At 36.0% G+C, this 19,572-nt stretch overlaps 2 protein-coding genes across 6 annotated transcripts in view; one reads left to right on the top strand and one right to left on the bottom strand.

Annotated features, from left to right (window-relative positions):
• The window catches only part of LOC139944599 (ciliated left-right organizer metallopeptidase-like), a 45,345-nt gene extending 43,962 nt beyond the window's left edge, over positions 1 to 1,383 (top strand). Inside the window, exon 17 of the mRNA XM_071941658.1 lies at positions 84 to 1,383. Coding sequence (XP_071797759.1) covers positions 84 to 354 — 271 coding nt within the window. The 3' untranslated portion in view covers positions 355 to 1,383. The remainder of the gene's footprint in view (positions 1 to 83) is intronic.
• Positions 1,384 to 1,517: 134 nt separating this feature from the next.
• Positions 1,518 to 19,572, bottom strand: part of LOC139944608 (ribokinase-like) — a 48,199-nt gene continuing 30,144 nt past the window's right edge. For 3 of the 5 annotated variants that reach the window (XM_071941668.1, XM_071941675.1, XM_071941681.1), the window contains 6 exons: positions 11,172 to 11,235; positions 7,527 to 7,589; positions 6,862 to 7,023; positions 5,528 to 5,619; positions 3,591 to 3,776; positions 1,518 to 1,717 (listed from right to left, as the gene is read on the bottom strand). In XM_071941668.1, coding sequence (XP_071797769.1) covers positions 1,544 to 1,717; positions 3,591 to 3,776; positions 5,528 to 5,619; positions 6,862 to 7,023; positions 7,527 to 7,589; positions 11,172 to 11,235 — 741 coding nt within the window. In that variant the 3' untranslated portion in view covers positions 1,518 to 1,543. Of the gene's footprint in view, positions 1,718 to 3,590; positions 3,777 to 5,527; positions 5,620 to 6,861; positions 7,024 to 7,526; positions 7,590 to 11,171; positions 11,236 to 16,075; positions 16,313 to 19,572 lie in introns of all 5 variants that reach the window. The other 2 variants (XM_071941690.1, XM_071941695.1) reach the window with 2 other exon arrangements.

Genomic DNA, 19,572 nt, shown 5'->3' with positions numbered 1-19,572 from the left:
TAAAGACACTGCTCTAGAATTGCTAATTCTTGATTTACATGTATGGTGTACACAAGTTCTTTTACTAATTTTTATTTGAACAGGATCCTGAGTGGTTTTCTACCTTCAACAGTTACTCCAACAGTGATTGCAACAAGTGTCGAATTTCACACTGCAGTAATTGCTTTAGGTGTGTGTGTGCTTGTATTCATATTGATATGTGTGACTGGATGTGTCTGCCACAGAATGAAAAATATTACAAATGCTATTAAACCTTCCGATTTTGAATCCAATGGGATTGTGTTGGCCGATCAGCAAGCACCAAGGGTAGCTAATAATTATAAAGTAAAAGACTGGACTGTTACAGAGTTATGACAACTCCCAAAGAAGAATTATGGTTAGCCAGCAACCACATATACTAAAAGTGTGAATAATTCAATCAAAACTCCAACTGATTGTTTGGAGTTTTAAAGGGACACGTTAGTGACTGTTGGCACTTTTGCTCCTCTATTTGGCAAGTTGGTCTTTGAAAAGCATTTTTTACTGTTTGTTATGAAAATATGTATGGTTAGATAGTTTAAAAGTAGAGTATAATAATCCACACATGCTTCGAAAATACGTGGTTTTCCTTGTACATCACAAACTAACACGATTTTATGGAGTACAAATGGGGCCAGCCATTGAAAAAGTGTACTGTTTTAAAATGTAAAATTGTTGTATATCTTTAGTTGAGCAGGTATTAACTTATTTAATATTGAAGTATTCCAGAAAGAAGTAGTTTTCCACTAAAACATTTTAACAAAGTTTAATTATGAGGTATCTAAACCTCATAATTAAACTTTGAGATATTGAGATAATTAATTAATAGCATCAAAGTATAATATTTAAAAAGTGTATTATCTTAAAGGAACACGTTGCCTTGGATCGGTCGAGTTGGTATATGTAACCATTTGTTGTAAAATGAAAGATGTTTAAAAAGTACAGTAGAACACAATGATTCACACAAATATGCCTAGAAAATGCATGGTTTTCCTTTTACCTCGTCGACTGACACTGTCGCTGTTAATGGGAGTCAAATCTTGTATTCCCAAAAATGGCCGACCGTGTGAGGTCGCAAAGCAAAAAGAAAACCAAGCAATTTCGAGGCAAATTTGTGTGAATCATTGTATTGTACTTTTAAAACATTTTTCCAACCAAATGCATTTTATTACTAACAGTTTCAAACTGTTTTATTTATAGACCAACTCGTCCGATCCAAGGCAACGTGTTCCTTCAAGAACATGAGTTCATAATATTTATTTTATCTCACAAGTCTAGAATTGTACAAATTGGAATTTCAGTATGTAAATTTATTGTATGAAATTAATGTGTTCATTATTTGAAATAAACTCATGTACATCTAAATCCTGTGTAAAATATTTAGAGCAAATTTCATTAAGGCTATCCCATTTAGCATGTGGATCACCTTGTGCAAGAGTAAACACTGTATATGAGGTTGATGGCCTTAGTTATGCTACAGTCAAAGTAGTTATATCAAAGCTTGAGCTTCTCTCTGTCTACCACATTACAACAAGTGACTTGGTAGATCTTTGCGTGATGGATAGCTTGTCTGTGTGCCTGCTGACTGAACGCTGATTGATGCAATGTAGGAAGCATTCTTAATCATCTCCTCTAAGCTTAAGTTTGGATGAAGGGCTAGGTAGTAGGCTAAAGCACCCACAAATGAATCTCCTGCACCCTAGAAAGACAAATACAGGCATGTTGGTTACTTTTTTAAATCAAGAGGCCTTCTGAAAAGTGTAATGTCTATGAGGCATGAAAAGGCGAGTACAAAATGCAAAAGCTGTGAGGTGACATTGGTCAGGGATGAAATTCTTCCGCTTTTTCTGCATTTTGTTTTTACTTGGGGAAATTGACTTTTGTAGCAGCGGATGAGTCTTTTCAATAGTACATGTCGGGCAGGTCTCACAAATTTCATGTAAATGGGGGGAAGGATAGTCAAGTCCCAAAGAAAGATTGTTTTAAAGTTCATAAAAGTTTTTGATTTGTGCTAAATTTAATGTGGCTGCGATCGCACATGTGACTCATGAACTTTTCGCCACATATTTTGTTTTGTTAGATCACGAACATTTTATTACAAAAGAATATTTTCATACAACTTGAACCTCGTATCAAAAACCCATAAAAATGGTTGTTGATGAAAAGATCTATTATCAAGGGCAGAAATTAGGGGACAAGACCATTCCAAAATGATTTTTTTTTATTTAAAATTCATTCAATTTCTTTATTTTATTTATTTTTTTTTGGGGGGGGGTGTACAAATTTTTCTCCCCATTAATACGTGTGGGATGGTAAAAAAAAGTTGCAGGTGAGCCCAAAAAATGATTACTGGTTAGTGTTGCGTGTGTGCACCTCCTGTGATCACATAACTTTAGTCTTTTTAATTTTTCAGAGTCTCATCCCTCAATGATAACAGGGGTCCATAAAGGAATGAAGTTGATAAAGCCATATTCACACTAGAGCAATATTTTTAGCATGGATGTAAAATTTTACAACACAGTATAAACAAGAATCTTATCACAAAACTTCAAAATGTCCAGAACGCTGCTGCTCGCATATTATCTAAAACACGTAAATATGATCACATCACCATGTATTGAAACAACTTCACTCTGGCTCCAAGTCTGTCAAAGAATTAAATTCAAAATTATTTTGCTCGCCTGGAAAGCGATGAATGGAAAGGCTCCTCCATATCTCAAAGAAATTCTCTCACCATATACACCTACTCGCAATCTTCGCTCTACAAACCAACTTTATTTAACTGTCCCTAAAACAAACACTTTCAACGGCGTTCATGCTTTTTCTGTAACCGCACCCACACTCTGGAACTCTCTTCCTTTACATATTGGAGCTACAAGGTCTCTGGACATTTTAAAACTCTGCTAACAACCCACCTATTCAAAATTTCTTATGATTGACTTTCTGTCTATTTTAACCATTTATTTTTGCCAACACGTTTATGTAATTCAACATTTTTATTCAATGTACCCTTATTTCTTTCCAAGCTTCGTAATTTGTATTTTTGTTTTTGTTTTGTTACTCTTGTTTTATGCGCCTCGGAATAAGTTTAGTCTTAGATAGATGGCGCTTTATAAGTTTTAATTATTATTACTAGTATTATTATAATTATAACAGTATGTACCTTGTGTCAAAGGACAACAGCCCTTGTGAAATCTTGACAAGCAATGCTACATCTCGTCGGAGGTCCCGCCCTAGGACAAAATCTTCCGCAAGCGAACATGGCAACTTTTTTGTGTGACCAAACTCCATGTCAATCAGCAAATGGTAATTTTGTTGAAGATCATGATCACTTGGGGAAAATGGGCTTACTATAACATTTATTTTAAAAAAGGTTGAGACTATGACCGAATAAAACTACCTCAAAACTAACTGTTTGACCATCAGATGAGTTGGAAAACAAACACAAAGTTTTATGACAAAGCTAAGGCCAGTGGCCCTTATTTTCTGTGTAAATTAAGATCCTTTTAAAAGCTGGAAATAGCAAAATAGCCTTTTTGTGAAATTTGAAAGTGTTTGTAAGTTACACTCACCGTAGTATCAAAAGCTTTTACACATCTTGCTGGTATATGCACTGGTATGCCTCCTGAAGTCATCAATAATGACCCTTGACCTCCCAATGTTATGATTACTGTCTTGCAACCCTTCTGAAGTAACTGTATTGCTGCACGTTTAGCCCCATCTACATTGGTAACTTGCAGACCCGTTAGTAGCTGTGCCTACGTATTCATTAAGGAGATACAATGTTACATTGTTAAGAGTCATTAGGGTCTATCTCTTGATCTTAACATTGCACATGGTCATGACCAGCTGTAAAGTGAGATGAACTGTGACTTTTTGAATTCTTGTCTTTTCAACTGACTGATCTCCAATTTGTAGGATAGTTTCTATGTTGTCTTATTCTTTATATTTGTACATGTACCAATTTTTTGAAAACATTCTAAATAATAATTTGTTGATACAATTTGATCAAGTTTCAATGAGTATTTTAATGAAGTTTATATTAAGTTTTGATTGATTGGTTGAAAAATACAGCAAGAACATGCAATAAATACATACACAACAACAGGAGAAAAGATAATGACATAAGATAAACCACAATAGAACACAAGATAGAAATACTGCACAAAATTGTCCAAGGATAACCCCCCAAAAGCCAATAAATTAAGACTTCTTTCCATTGGGGTCCTTACAAAAAACGACAAAAACACCAACAAGAAACGGACGTATAAACAGACAACCTAAAAAAGAGCAAATTGATAAATCATGGAAAACACAGTAAGAAAACACAAAACAAATAAATAAATATTAATTAAATTATGAATTAAATTAAATCAATATGCAAAAAACATTAAAAATAGAATGAAAACCAAAACGGAAGCCAAGCTATGCTTCCTTAGAGATGGCTTTTGTGGCAAGGTTGCATTTGTGTTGTTTAATTAGTGGCTGACCAGGCGCTCGTCTAAGTGGGAAATGGACAACCAACACATGTTTGTTTGTTTTGTTTTTTTGTTTTTTACATAGGCCTGCATGCGATGTAAATTTTCATAAATGCCACGTTTCAAAAAGTTCATGCCGTTGGGTTTCACTGGTCAGTATTTTTTTTTTTTTTTTTTTTTTTTCAGTCATCGATTTCTCTGCTATGGGAATAGCAATCAAAAACTGAGACTCTGTGTCATTTATTGTACATATCTAAAAAGAAAAGCATTGCTTCACTTCTTAAAAGGAAGAATATAAGGAAGACGACATAATTCTATAGCACACTTACATGTGTATAAAGTATTGAAATGTAGTTGTCATGAGTCTTTGGTATTAATCTCTGAACTGCAAGCTCTGATTCTATAGATGCTCTGATAAACCAATCAACCCCAAAAACTAGTGTTCAACCTTTTTAGTGAGCTGAGCAAATAGCAGAATTTGTCAGCTTGGCGTTCGCAATCTCAAGGACTGACCATATATATTATCCTTGTAACCCAACCAATAAAATATTTAGGTAATGAGAGTACCTAATCATCACCAAATCTGAAGAATGCGACATGGGTTGTGGCAATTTTGGCTGACTTTTGTTCCAGAAATAAGGACAGTTTTTAAGAATTCAAAATTAGCTTGTACTTAAATTACGATGTCATCAAATTTCACGCAACGCTTAAGACAAACTTTATTGTTTTATAATAGAGTCTTGACAGTCATAGCTGTTATGATTTCAATCTTTGCATTGTCTGTCAAAGTTTGATGCACTGACTCCAAATTGACTACAAACCGGTTGAAAACAAGGGAAAATAAAACTCTATTTAAGTTCATACTATTGTTTGATTGAACTCTATTATGCTATGCACAAAATCTTAACAAATACATGTTGTTGTGGTGAGAAAAACTCAAACATTGTAGTACTATTTAAAAATATTTGTATTTAATGTTTTGTCAGCGCCTACCATCGAACATGAAAACAATAGCAAAGAAAAAAGCATACCTCTGTTTCATTCGGGCAAATAATATCACAGAACTTGAAGAAATCAGACTGAAGATCTGCTATTGCTGGTGCTGGGTTTAAAATGGTTGTTACTGTAATGACAGATAGTTTCAAGCATCCATTTTAAAACAAAATGGGTGCAAGGTCAACATTTCTCATTGCACATACATGTAGCTGTAAACCCAACAGACTAGGTCTTAATCCTCTCATACAAAGACCCTCTTGTTCCAACATCAAATTTATGTCATTGACAAAATCAAACTTAAAACACAATATATATAAATATTGATTGATTACTCTAACTTTGTAATGTTTATATCATATTATATACACATCATGTAATTAACAGTCTCTTTAAACTAATCTATGAGTGTTCCAATTGAGTGCTAATTGCTATCTTTGGTGGCTCAGATCTTTAGTCTTGCTACACGTATGTTTATTAGACTCCTTCAGCATTTATCATTCATTCATAAATACCCCAGACAGTTTCTCTACTCCTATTGGTGGAGAGCGCGTCACGTGGCGGTGTTTAAACGCTTGATAATGACCAATGTTTATGACCGGCTGGCTTCCGCATTAAATGTTTTGTAACAGAAGGGCATTCATGAATGGGAATAAAAGAGTAGTGACTCTTTCTTACACGTCATTTAAATTCTTGCAGGGTCGTTGCCGTGCCATAAAAGCCCGAGCCCAAGGTGAGGGCATTTATCACAGGGCAATTCAACCCTGCTGGCTTTAAACGGCCGTGTAAGAACTCTTCGCTACCATTTTATTCCCTTATTTTGGCAACTAGGCAATTGTTTAGTTCAGCAATTTTGCATTTTGTTTGCTCATTGACATTCCATTCATTATGTCATAATATTTTACTATTTTACCATTCAATTTAGCAATTTCATCAATCATTTCAGAATTCCACCGTTCCATTGTAAATATTGACCATTTAATTTGGCAACTTGATCATTTTGGCAATTTGAGCATTCCCTTTCAGCAAGTTGACAATAGCTTTTTCATCATCAGTCCATTCAGCAATTTGAACAGAATCGGGCAATTTACCTGCCATTTCAGCGATTTCATCACTCCTCTCAGCAATTTCATGGGTCAGTTTTTCAGTATTTACATTTAATTTACACTTCAATTTTCCATTCATCAATTTAGAACAATGAAATTGTGGAATTAATAAATTGCAAAATTTAATGATAAATTGCAGAATGGGATCATAATAATAACATCGCTAAAGATCTGAGCCACCAACGACATTACTGGTAATCCATAGATTCCTAGGGATGAAAATAGATGGTTTGTTTCATCTTCTGCTCATGTTATTTGTTACTCACCTCCTTTACTTTTTGCCATTTTCATTGCTGCTAAGGAAGTTTCAGGTTTAATTTCCAGTTGGCAAATAAGCACTTTTGCTGACAAGCTTTGAATGGCCATTTCAGCATCATGGGGTGTTAGCAGTAAATTAGCTCCACTCACAATCACTATGGAGTTTTCCCCTGCACATTACAAATTTGTTAATAAATGGTTAACCTTTGAAATGATTCTGCTGTGTAGTCAACAATAATGTTGAAGTCAGTCATGTTTGTAAACAACTTACTGCTGGAAAATGTGTTTAGAGAAAACGTTTTGTGGACACGCTTACTGGAAGCCAGATAATGGACACATTTTTTTGCTCCAAATCTCCATTTTTTCATGGGGTTATGATGTAATCCTCAATTCCAGCCCTTCATCCTTTTGTTGGACAAATGTGGATTGTGAGATATTGTTAGGGTGCCACCTTTTCTGCGTCTTAAATACCCAGCAGAATAGTTATGTGCGCATTACAAGTCTTATTATTATTATTTATTATTACTGATACTAAACATGGGAAGCAAACCAAAGATTCAAGAATGCCAAGGCAAAATTATCAGCCCTTTTGTTCCAAAATTTATTCCCAGAAGTAAATTAAACCGGAAGAAAATCTTAAAAAGTCCCAGTCCTTGAACATTTCACTTCATACCTTGTTGATTAACAGTTATAGGTGCAGCACCAGTAGCAGCATCACTTGTCACTCCAATATAATCTTCAAGTGGTCAAATATAAACACAAAGAATATCAAATTGCGACAGTGCAACCATTTTTACAACAGTGTTTTTCATATTTTTAACTTGAGAATCAGTTCAAGGTTCCAGATCAGTTTTAATATTTCAATTTGCTAACTCCACACTAACATGAATTTCAAAGTTTGTTAAATGCTTACAAAATATTGTTTCAAGATAAGTAGACAAACTGAGCTTAAAGAAACCATTTTTCTTTTCCTCTTCTGTAATTTGATTTATTTATGTCAATTTGAAGTTTACATGTAGGCAACTGGAGCGAGTGTGGGTACCATAAATTAGAAGGAAAATCTAGATCTCCATGTGTTATACTGTAGTTCACATCTACCAAAGCTATTATTAACTATGGGAATAAAAGGGTAGTGACGAGTTCTTAAACTGTTTAAAACCGGCAGGGTCGCGGCCGTGTGATTAAAGGCCGAACCGAAGGCAAGGGTTTATATCGCATGGCCACGATACAGTGCAACAATTTTTTTCCCATTCATAAATGCCTTTTTGGTTAAAAGGCGTACTTAAGTAAGAAACTCTGTAAAACTTATCCGTTTTCAGACTACGTGTGTTGCATTGTTATGACTGAGACAGTTTTTCTAATTCTTCGTGCGCGTAGTAGTCCTGGTGCAAGACGTTTCACATTTTCCATCCACACACAGGGCGACCAACTAAACAACATCATCCGCATCGCCCATAACTAGAACAACTTGCACCAAGACTATCGCGTAGTATCCGAAAACAACCAGTTATCAACAGAGCTCCAGCTGGTCATTATCAACCGTTTAAACACCCCACGTGACGCGCTCTCCACCAATAGTAATAGCGAAGGTGTCCGAGGTTTTTATGAAAACTGGTTCAATATCAGCTTTGATACCTTCTGAATCCAGGATATAATTTAAACCAAGAAGAAACATTATAATTGATAGTTTTTTTGGCCTGGATGTTGAAATGTCCCATCAGTCATGTCAGTCACGCCAAAACATTAGCCCTGGCGGCCTTACATTTTCGTTTTGTACTACAGTGACGTCCTGGACATCAGGGTACATTTCTGGGGCGGAAAGTTTTCACAGCTTCATAACTCAAATCTTACCTGCAAGAAAGCACCAATTTCAACCGATTCACATTCCATGCGGCATATGTTTTTCTGCGGTGGGTTTTGATCGTCATATATTCTTCACAAATCCGTAATTTTCATGAAATAATGCAGCTCCCAACGCTAAAGAATTCCCATTATTGTTCATACTCTCACAGTCTGCCGTGTGTACGTAAGACGCACAAATTTTGAATAGTGTTGTTAACGCTGTGCAGTCAAGATACGGTGAGCAAGAATTCATGCGTCTAAGCTTCCATCATGCGTCTTGCACGCGAATGTATACGCGTACGCACGACAACAGACAACACTGGGAGAAAACGATCGAAACAGGAATTTTTAAACATTGGAAGCTGCATTATTTCACAAAAATGACGGATTTGTGAGGAAAACATGAGGACCAAAACCCACTGCAGAAAAATGTATTGACGCCACGGAATGTGAATCTGTTGAAATTAGTTGCTTGTTGCAGGTAAGATTTAAGTTATGAAGCTGTGAAATTTTTCCGCCCCAGAAACGGGCCTCAATAGTTAGGACTCTGTTCCTGTGTACAGAGAAGAAAGAGTCCTATATAGGGCTAGCCAAAACATGTACATTTTTTTTTTCAAGTGTAATCAATCTTCTATTCAATTGGCCTCATATACATAACTAAATAAAATTGTTTACTGATATTTGGAAAATCTGACATCTCAAAAAGTGTTCCGTCAGTCATGTTCTAATTCGTCAATCATGTTCTGTTCCAACAGTCACAATGACTTCCAGCCTGTCATGTAATTTTTGTTCAAAATTGCAGTTAAACATGAACTAGATTGTACAAAATGAGTTCAGACATGGGGTTAAACTAGCCCTTAATCCGGGCACGCACCGCGGGTGTCCAAAAGATAAACATGACTAAGTCCAAAATTGGCTTGCATTCACACTTGTTAAGCAGACTAAACTAGCCCACGAGGTTGATTATTTGGTCATGCATCGGCGACCCTTACCATTGCTGGTTCCGGTTCGTTACATTGTGCATGGGTTTTCCACAGGGTTTCGATCCGCTATCGTCTCTAACCATAACCATTGATATATTTAATAATTATTAAGGGAACTACATTAGAACAGCGAAGCTGCCATGGCGAGCTGCTTATCACCAGATAGAACCAATGACTGACAGAAAAAACAATCATTTGATCAACTGATGGTCAAAGGTGTGGGGAAGTATGAAGTTATGACATTTAAAGGCAGTGGACACTACTAGTAATTATTTCATTCATATCTCGGAACTTCAAAAAGGAATAAATTTATTTGATTTAGGTTTCAAGTCAGTAAATCATGGAAATTAGGAGTTATGCCTATTCAATTTGTACATTGTTTTAGCTCATTCAACTGAAACCAGTGATTAATTATTTAAGTTTTATCTCTCCATAAAACATGTATAAGTATACATGTAAGAAGCAATATTTGACTTCAAGTGAGAACATCATTGCAACCATTAAGGTTTTGATTTATTTAAGCTCATTCAACTGGAACCAGTAATGCTCAAAGAGAGGTACATCTATCTTTTCTTATGAATCTATATGTAAAAAGCAGTAGTTTGAAGTCAGTTCGTCATTGAAATAAGGAGTTGTCTATGAAAATGTTTCATGGTCTTAGATCATTCATCTGAAACCAGTGATTAAGTCTTTGAATTTTATCTTTTCATATGAATCTACTTGTAAGAAGCAATGTTTGACTTAAGTTTTAAGTCAGTACATCATTGCAATCAGGAGTTATGACCATTTAATGTTTTTCATTGTTTTAGCTCATTCAACTGAAACCATTGATTAATTCTTTGAGTTTTATCTTTTCATATGATTCTACATGTACATGTAAGAAGCAATGTTTGACTTAAGTTTCAAGTCAGTACATCACTGCAATAAGGAGTTATGACCATTTAATGTTTTTCATGGTTTTAGATCATTCAACTGAAACCAGTGATCAAGTTCTTTGAGTTTTATCTTTTCATATGAATCTACTTGTAAGAAGCAATGTTTGACTTAAGTTTCAAGTCAGTACATCATTGCAATAAGGAGTTATGACCATTTAATGTTTTTCATGGTTTTAGCTCATTCAAACGAAACCTGTGATTAATTCTTTGAGTTTTATCTTTTCATATGAATCTACTTCCTATGGTGCAGTTAGTAGCATGGATGAGCAGTGTAAACCAAACAAGCTAACCTATGGTGTCAGTACACAGAAAGGCTGGGCATGCAAACCAAACAATGCTAAAAAACAGTATTTCCTAACATCTTTTTAGTAATTTTATGCTATTTGCTAACAGATCTTTAATAATAATAACAATTCTTATATAGAGCATTTCACAATATAACTGTATCAATGCGCTTTACAAAATGCAATAACAGCAGTAACAGACATGCACAGCTGGAATTCCAAAGTGGCTGATACATCCATACTGTTAGTTTGACAAAACACTTTGAACTCTTACCTGTGTTGACATTTGAACTCTTAAAATTCTTGACAGTCTCATGTCCAAATGTATCATCTCCCACCTAGCACACAAATGTAAACACATGTATTATACACATTGAGAAATCAATGAAGATGACAAACAGTGGTTTAAGTTTTGAGCTCAAGCGAAACAATCATTAAAGGCACTATTGGTAACTTCCACAATTTTCAGATTATAAAACGCGGTTTAAGGCCCAATCCCACTGCAGCGATAACGAGAACGATAACGATCACGACGCAAAGAGATTGCGTTCTATTGGTTGAATTGTACGGTGGCTGTTCTCCGCCAACAAATAAACACCTTTTCAGTAGGGCGTTGCCAACAAATAAACACCTTTTCAGTAGGGCGTTATATCGCCCTATATGGTGTTATAAAGCCCTAAATTAGGGCGTTTTATAACGCCGTAAGTTAGGGCGTTATAACGCCCTAATTAGGGCGTAATAACGCCAACGCCCTTATTGAAAAATAGGGCGTTATAACGCTATTTGAGAAAAGAGAGTTGTTTTATTCTCCAGTTGTGAAAAAGAAGTTGGAAAGAAATATATGTTATTTGAGATTAAGGGAGTTGTTTTACACTCCAGTTGTGAGCAGAAGTTGGGGAAAGAAGTTTTTCTAAGACGTAATTTAGATTTGAAGTGAAGTGGAGGGTTTCTACTAGCCCAAGTTATTATATTGACATTTGAAGAAGTTTGTGGAGTTTGAGAACAGAGTATAGTTTTTCTTTATTGATTTTCATTGAAGATAGTAAGTTGAAGTGAAGTTCAGAACGTTTTGAGATTTGAAGTTTCAATTAGGTGAAGTAAGGATAGATAAATTATTTTGGTTTAATTTCGGAGGAGATTTTATTGGAATCAAGGAATTGTAATTAGAGCCAAAGAATACTGGACATGTTGGTTGATAGTGTTCGATGAAAAATTTCATAATTAAATATTGATGTATATAGTAATGTAACGATTCCGGGGTGGGGTATGGTTCTTATGAATTTAACCAAGCCGCCACTCTGGAATCTGAAGAAGCCACAGGGGAAGGATGAAACATAATATTGGGGGGATTGTCCTTAAACTCTACTGATGTGGCACATTGAAATAAATCAACTGTTTCAAACAGAGGGTTGACATTAACCGCAAGGAACTACATAGTGTGTATTTTATTCAATCATGTTCAATCACAAAATGTACATAGCGCCCTCTCTTGATTTAAACGGTATTAACTTAAGGTATTCTGCAATCAATCAGTTCGCTGGTTCATTCGCACGCAGCAGTACATGGTAGCACGGCTGCTCGTGTTGTAGTATTTATCTAATGAGATTCGCCAATAAATAAAGTGAGTAGCATCATTTTGCGCGTGCGTGTGTGTTCTTGAATGGTCTTGAGTTCTTGAGGTCTTGAGTGGCGATCTCGAGTCTGGAAGCGACTGAGCCCCGATCTCCGGTTTTCGTCCCCTTTTATGGCCTAGCAGAAGTACGCGCTGCACTAAGCCAGAGAACCGATTGGTTAATTATAAGCGTTAAGAAAACAAATGTTAACACCTTTGGTAGCGTGCGCATTAGCAGTTTCTAAGCGTGCTGCGCGTAAAGCGCACGCGAACGCACAGTCCCATACACACAACCCAAAAATGTGTGAACACTTAATTTAGCTGAAGTAAAACTTACAATAATGGTTAATTAGCAAGACATTATTAATAAAGAGATAGCATTTAAGTAGTCTCAACAACTCTATAATTAATTCTAAAACGCAAGGCAGTTTTCGCCACAGTAAATTAGAAGCGTTTCTTTCACTGTTCATTTATTTCATGAGTGCATGGCTTGTTCGTCTTTCTTACATTTGTTGTTTAGAGCCACATCCCATGGTTATGTGACAATAAGATCGCGCAGAAAAAACACAAATGCTGAGGGTGCCTGGCTACAAGCAAACGTTTAAGGGGGTACGTCTTGTGTCAAAGGTCATCTTACAGGCCAATCTGAAAATTCATGAACGTCGCCACGATAGTTGACCAGGTATTGCAGCAATCATTGTCACAAAATAACTATTATTTAAACATATTTTCTGTGTATTTTTTTGAACTTATTGAATGTCTTAAAAATTGGTTACCCCACATGTTTCTTATTGTTGATATTTTTGACGGAAAAAAAGATGCACAGAAAATTACTGATTTTTTTTATTATTTTTTTCATTTTAATTGTCGGACTTTGATTGTCTTTTGCTGTTTAATTTATTTTCAATATCCCCCACCACCTGCGCATTCAAAAGTTAAATAAATGCCCTGCAAATATGAAATTTTGATCATTTAAATACCTCAATTATCTAACAGGTTGTTGAGGTCTGTCAAAAATGCTAACGCCAGGAACTCAACATCTTCTACCTTGATTTATTTGAAAGGCATGGGCTGTCAAAATTGTGTATAATATCTTGCTAGGTACCTCTTACTATTGTTAATTACTCAAAACAATTATTAGCATAAAACCTTATTTGGTGACAAGTAACGGGGAGAGGTTGATGATATAAAACTATGTGAGAAACGGCTCCCTCTGAAGTGACACAGTTTTCGAGAAAGAAGTAATTACCCAAAAATTTGATTTTGAGACCTCAGATTTAGAATTTGAGGTCTCGAAATAAACTAAATGCACACAACTTTGTGTGACAGGGGTGTTTTTTCTTTCATTATTATCTTGCAACTTTGATGACCAATTGAGCTCAAATTTCCACAGGTTTGTTATTTTGTGCATATGTTGAGATACACCAAGTGAGAAGACTGGTCTTTGACAATTACCAATAGTGTCCTGTGTCTTAAGCAGGGTTGCCTTGTTGTATTACGCACGCAATTATTTCAAGAGTATCAACACATCTAGTCTTGGCCCAAGACGGTGGTGCTTGATTCTGGATAGTGTACTACGCGCGATTGAATCCACCACAATATGATTTAGTTATGTGGACGGCTTGAAATCTAGACTACACTCTGCAAGCTACCATCGTCTTGGCAATCCTGCAGCGCTGCGTGCACTGTGGGCGTTGCCGTATTATGTAAATAAGGCCGTTGTCAAGGTTGTGTAAAGCAAATTCAACATGTGAACAACATGGCAGTGCCCAGCAAGCAGCATGAATTGAAGTCGGGCCACGGTTAGTCTTGAAGTCAAGACGGTAATGGTTAAGCGCGGTGTGTAGTTACAGCGCGGCGTAGCTACGGGGACGATGCACACACCCTCGATCCCAGTATGTGTGTGTGAGCTCACGCTACCTACGACTGTTGCATGTGTAACATCGCACTATGACTGTTGCATGAAAGGCAGACAAAATAGGCAGCGCTTAACGACTTGTCTAGGCCACGGTCAGACAAGTCTAGGCCACGGTCGGACGTACCGGACGAACGAGTGATACAAGAGTACGGTTTGCCTAGCCATACTAAACGAACAAAATGCAGGGATTTAAATTCTACATCCCCTTTTCCCAGAAAACCAAATAATAATTATTGTCGTTGTTCTGAAGAATAGCTGACTACAGAATGTCTGAGAGAAAACTGACTAAGAAGGAATTAAGAAACAAAATGCTTGCTCGTCGTTACATGTCGTGTTTGTTTCATGGTTTTATACTTCTTCGAATGATTTGTGGGCAGATCACATGAACCACAGACAAACGAACTACCAGCAGAGCATATAAAAATTATTTTACTCACATGGAGGTAGAAACCTCCATGATACTACCGTATAATATAGTAGTTTTACTACAGCAAACACTATTCACTGCGCATGTACAATTTAATTGTCGTTCAGGCATCGACTCACCGACTTTGCACATGTATTAAACTTTAGGGCTACTAATTGTGTCACAATCACATGAATACCTTATAGTCAGTATGTTATAATTAGCAATGATGTATTGATTATTAAAATCACTAGTCGTGTTGCAACTACTTTTTTTATTTCCTAATTGAATAATCGTGTACTACAGAAATAGTACAATCTCCTGTTTGGTGAACTGTCTATTGTACCGCTCACGACTATTCATGGCAACATAATTTACTAACGAAACACAGTCAGTGACACCAGTGACAATCCGTCAATCCTCTACGCACGAACATTACCATATTACCCCTGCGGCAAACAAGTCGTGACTATTGTCGTAGTCATGACTTTTTGGGGTGTGACTAGTCGAGTAGTAACTTACGCTAGTGGCCCAGACTTACTGATGTCTGGTTGTGTTTCATAGGTAAATTATGTTGTCGTGAAAAGTCGTAACTGTGAGCGACACAATTTTTTCAGCAAGCAGGAATAGTCGCAACTAATTTAGTTGTTGTGGTGGCTCGATTTATGGAGTAGGTGAATAATGGCAGTCGCAACTCGACTAAGCAATACATGTAACTAGTTGCGATTTCGACATCAATCGTACTGCCTACCACTAGTCGCCCATCACAGGCTTTCCCACAGCAGCATTTAAAGTGCACAGGTATCACAGCAGTTATACACAATACTGTTTGTACTATGTACTTGTGTGAGCGGCTGAGCCTACGACCACTCTTCTACATTGTGGGGTGCAATGCAGGTTTCATCTGATTCTCTGTGTCTTGGATAGTTTATGGCAGTTGAAAGACCATGTTGCTCATCTCGCCCAACTCTTCCACTTAGTTGTACATTTTCATCTTGGTGTTCAAAATAATGACAAACATCAACCCCAGTCCAAAAGCATCGGTTGCTCAGAGTATGCACACAGCTCCCTCAGGGTTGAAAAAGCTATGTAAACTCATCTTGAAAGTCAATCTCTGTATTGGTATGGTATGATACATGTCAACAATAGATTGTGATACAGTGGTGGAACTTTGCAACAAAATGTAGAGTACAGTTCTTCACATACGTCTTTCTTGATTGACAGTTAATATGATGTTCCTACTTTTCCTTTTCTCTTGAGACTTCCTCTGCAAAACAGCCAAATATCTCTTCCACAATTATATACGCATGACTTGATTCTGTCACAGATTTGTCTCTCTTGAATCAAGAACTCCATTCCTTAATTGCAGAGCAGTCGACTACTCATTCATCTGACAAGACGAGGCCTAAAAAGTATCAGTACTCCAAGGTGGGCATGCAGCAGTTCTCTAAAAGTAGACTCCTTTCCTGGAAATATGCCCTATCAGAAGAATGAAACAAATACAAATCATGGAATAAGTTCAGTGATTATACAGTTGTATTGGGTCTCATTGTGCTAAACTTTTTCTGCATCAAGCTTAATGTAAAATGTATATCTGTTTTGATTATTAATATTAAACCGTTGACCAGCGAGGGTTACAATCATGAATCAACCCAACCCAACTATAGCAATTGCAAACAAGGGTTAAGACTGTATTGCTGTAAATATCAAGATATTTTTAAAATGTTGGCAGACTTAAAAAAATGGATTTTGGCAAAACTCCATGTATTAGTAGGTATGGGTACACAATACACAAAAATCGAAAAATAAGTTATATCAGACATTGGTTGCCATGGTTACAGCCAAAATAAGATTTTCAGCAAATTTTCCAAGTTTTTACCCTTTTTAAGAGTTAAAATATAGGTAAATTGAAAGCACTGGTACGTCTAAGTTTTTCTTTCACACATATTGCCAGGGGTCTCAGAATGTTTTCCTTTCGGTTGTAATTTGAGCCAACATTGGTCCTTCCATTTTGAGAAAAACTTTTGAGAAAAACTTGGGCATTTGTATCATGTTGTAACAGTACTGCCTAAAAAAAAATGTTTACATTGAATAAATAACATTAATAAAATAATACTTTTAAGTCTTCCATCAATCCGGCACCTTTCATGAGCACCCTGTAGCCTTGTGGACTACCCAACATTGATCAAGAATATTTTTAGTGACCTAAGTTTTGGATTTTATACTACCCCCACCCCCTCCCCTGCATGCCCAGCCCCCAAGGATATCAAATTTTAGTTGACAAGGCATTACAAAGCGCCTCCTTTGTTGAAAGTACCTTTTTAAAATTTCCATTGCACATCATTAATAGTAGGAAAGTTTGTGCTGTCTTCAGTCACCTTTAGGGAATATTTGCCATTTCGGTTGTGATTCGGCGATTATTTGTGTTTTCATGTATGGGGAGCACAAATAGGCAACTGTATCATGTAGTGACACTGCCTCAACATGGTAAAATTTGAATTAATTCTCTTTATTGGCATTTCTTACATGCTGAACAATGATGTTGATTGAAAAAAAAGCAAGGCAGCTTACAAGTATAAAAAATATAACTGTATACAATGTATAGTTCGAAGACTCACCCCAAGCTAATTCGGCTGGTAATAGTGTTATCCGGCTATCTTCCATTAGGGAACTTGGAAATTAATTGATTGACGTTACCATTAATTGTACACGCAGTCACTGATTATGTGATGCCTCTGCACAGCGTTAAGGATATGCTACATGTAGATATTTTTGATGTTCAAACGAAGAGCTGTTAACGTCCATTTTGTCAAGAAAATTTAACATTTTGTTTAAAGTCACCTGGAAATAGATTTTGTTTTCTTTCAAACATAAGAGTATATGCTTACGAACAATAAAACAATTTTTTAGTAATTGTTTGTCTCGATTTATATGTTTAAAAAATATATAAAGCTGTTTGGGGGCCGACTCCGCCTACCCCATTTGTGACGTCAATCGAGGCAGACTTTGCCTGCAATGCGTATAGTAAACACGCGTGCAAAGTACATGTACATGTATGTCCAAGTCGTGAGTTGGTACGTTTCAAAAAGTGTTTTTTCTGCATTCAGCAGCAATACACCTGGTCGGCATTGCCGAAAGTTATATTTTTATACTTGTAAGTTGCTTTGCTCTATTGTGTGCCTGTTTTTTTTTTCAATCAACATCATTGTTCAGCGTGTAAAAAGTAATAAGAGAGCATTATTTTTTTCATATGATTATGAAATTTGCAAAATACACCCTTTTTTTTTTAAAGGCATGAAGTTTCTGGCAACACTGCTCCACAGTTCAAAAAATACAAAAACTTTCTTTTTTAATTATGTGATGCCTGTTTATACAACTGGGAGTTATGTTGTCATAAGATGTTTTATTATATTTTGTCCTGATATTTTGTCAGTCTTCATCATTGTTAAGCATGTAGTAGAAAGTCATAAAAAGAGCATTATTTTACAACTTTAAATCTATACAATCGCCAAAAAGCATGAAGCTTCTGACAACACTGCTCCCCAGTTCAACAAATACCAAAACATTTTTTTTAAATTCCTACAGACCAGTAACTTATCTTTCAAGCCTGGTAGCCCAACTTGCTTAAATATGCTACTTACGGACTTCTGACAAACTTAGCAACCCCGTCTATTTCCCAAATTGAACTTTGTTAAAAACATCCCTTTTTGAAATAATGGATTATTCCATTCACAATTGACTGTACCTGTGTCAGGTGCACTTTTGGAAAGACCAAGGGTGTATATTTACCATATTCAGTTGAAAGGCAGATAATATATTTGGTCTTTACACAGTGAAGCCTTCAACTTTGGGTAATTTTCAGAAAAGAGCTAAATTAGGTGAAATATGACATTTTTCTTATTTTTAACCGTTGTCATGGCAACCAAAGTGCAATGCAAAAACTATGCTTTTTTTTACACTTTGGTTGAAGGAATTAACATGTGTAAAGAGTAAACAAAATCCATTAAAACAAAAATTCATATTTTTTTGTTATACAATTTGAAAATAAACACATTTTTTTCCAAAAAAAGACAAAGTTTATGGCAGCACTGCTCCCCAGTACAACAAATACCAAAACTTTTTTTTTGAAATTCTTACAGACTAGTATCTTATCTTTCATGCCTGAAAGCAAAACATTCCTAAATATGCCACTTTGGGACTTCTGACAATTTTAGCAACCCCCTGTATTTCCCAAATTTACTTTCCCTCAAAACACCCCTTTTTGAGATAATGGAATCTTCCATTCACAAGTAACTATACTTTTGTCAAACACATTTTTGGAAAGATTAAGGATGCATATTTATCATATCCAGCTGAGAGGTAGGTTTACTATTTGGTTTTTACACAGTGGAGCCCTCAACTTTGAGTAATTTTTACTTGTGAAAAGAGCTAAATTAGGTGAAATATGGTAATTTTCTACTTATGACCGTTGCCATGGCAACGAAGGTGTAAATGCAAAACTTATGCTTTATTTTTACATTTTGGTTGATGGCCTTCACTTGTGCAAAGTTTAAACGAAATCCATTTTTGAAAGTCTGCCACCACTTCTTTGATTTTTAGAGCAACCCAGTCTTAATTGCTTGTGCACCATGTGCACAGAAGAAAAATGTAAGTTAAAAACAAAAAATGTCAGCCAATGAGCCATTTTCAATTCAAGGGATATGTATCTGTGTGCATAAATGTTGGTGACTCGAGTCAGA

The sequence above is a fragment of the Asterias amurensis genome, chromosome 1 (assembly GCF_032118995.1).
Source record: "Asterias amurensis chromosome 1, ASM3211899v1".
Lineage (NCBI taxonomy): Eukaryota > Metazoa > Echinodermata > Asteroidea > Forcipulatida > Asteriidae > Asterias > Asterias amurensis.
This window is presented reverse-complemented; position numbering and strand designations above follow the sequence as displayed.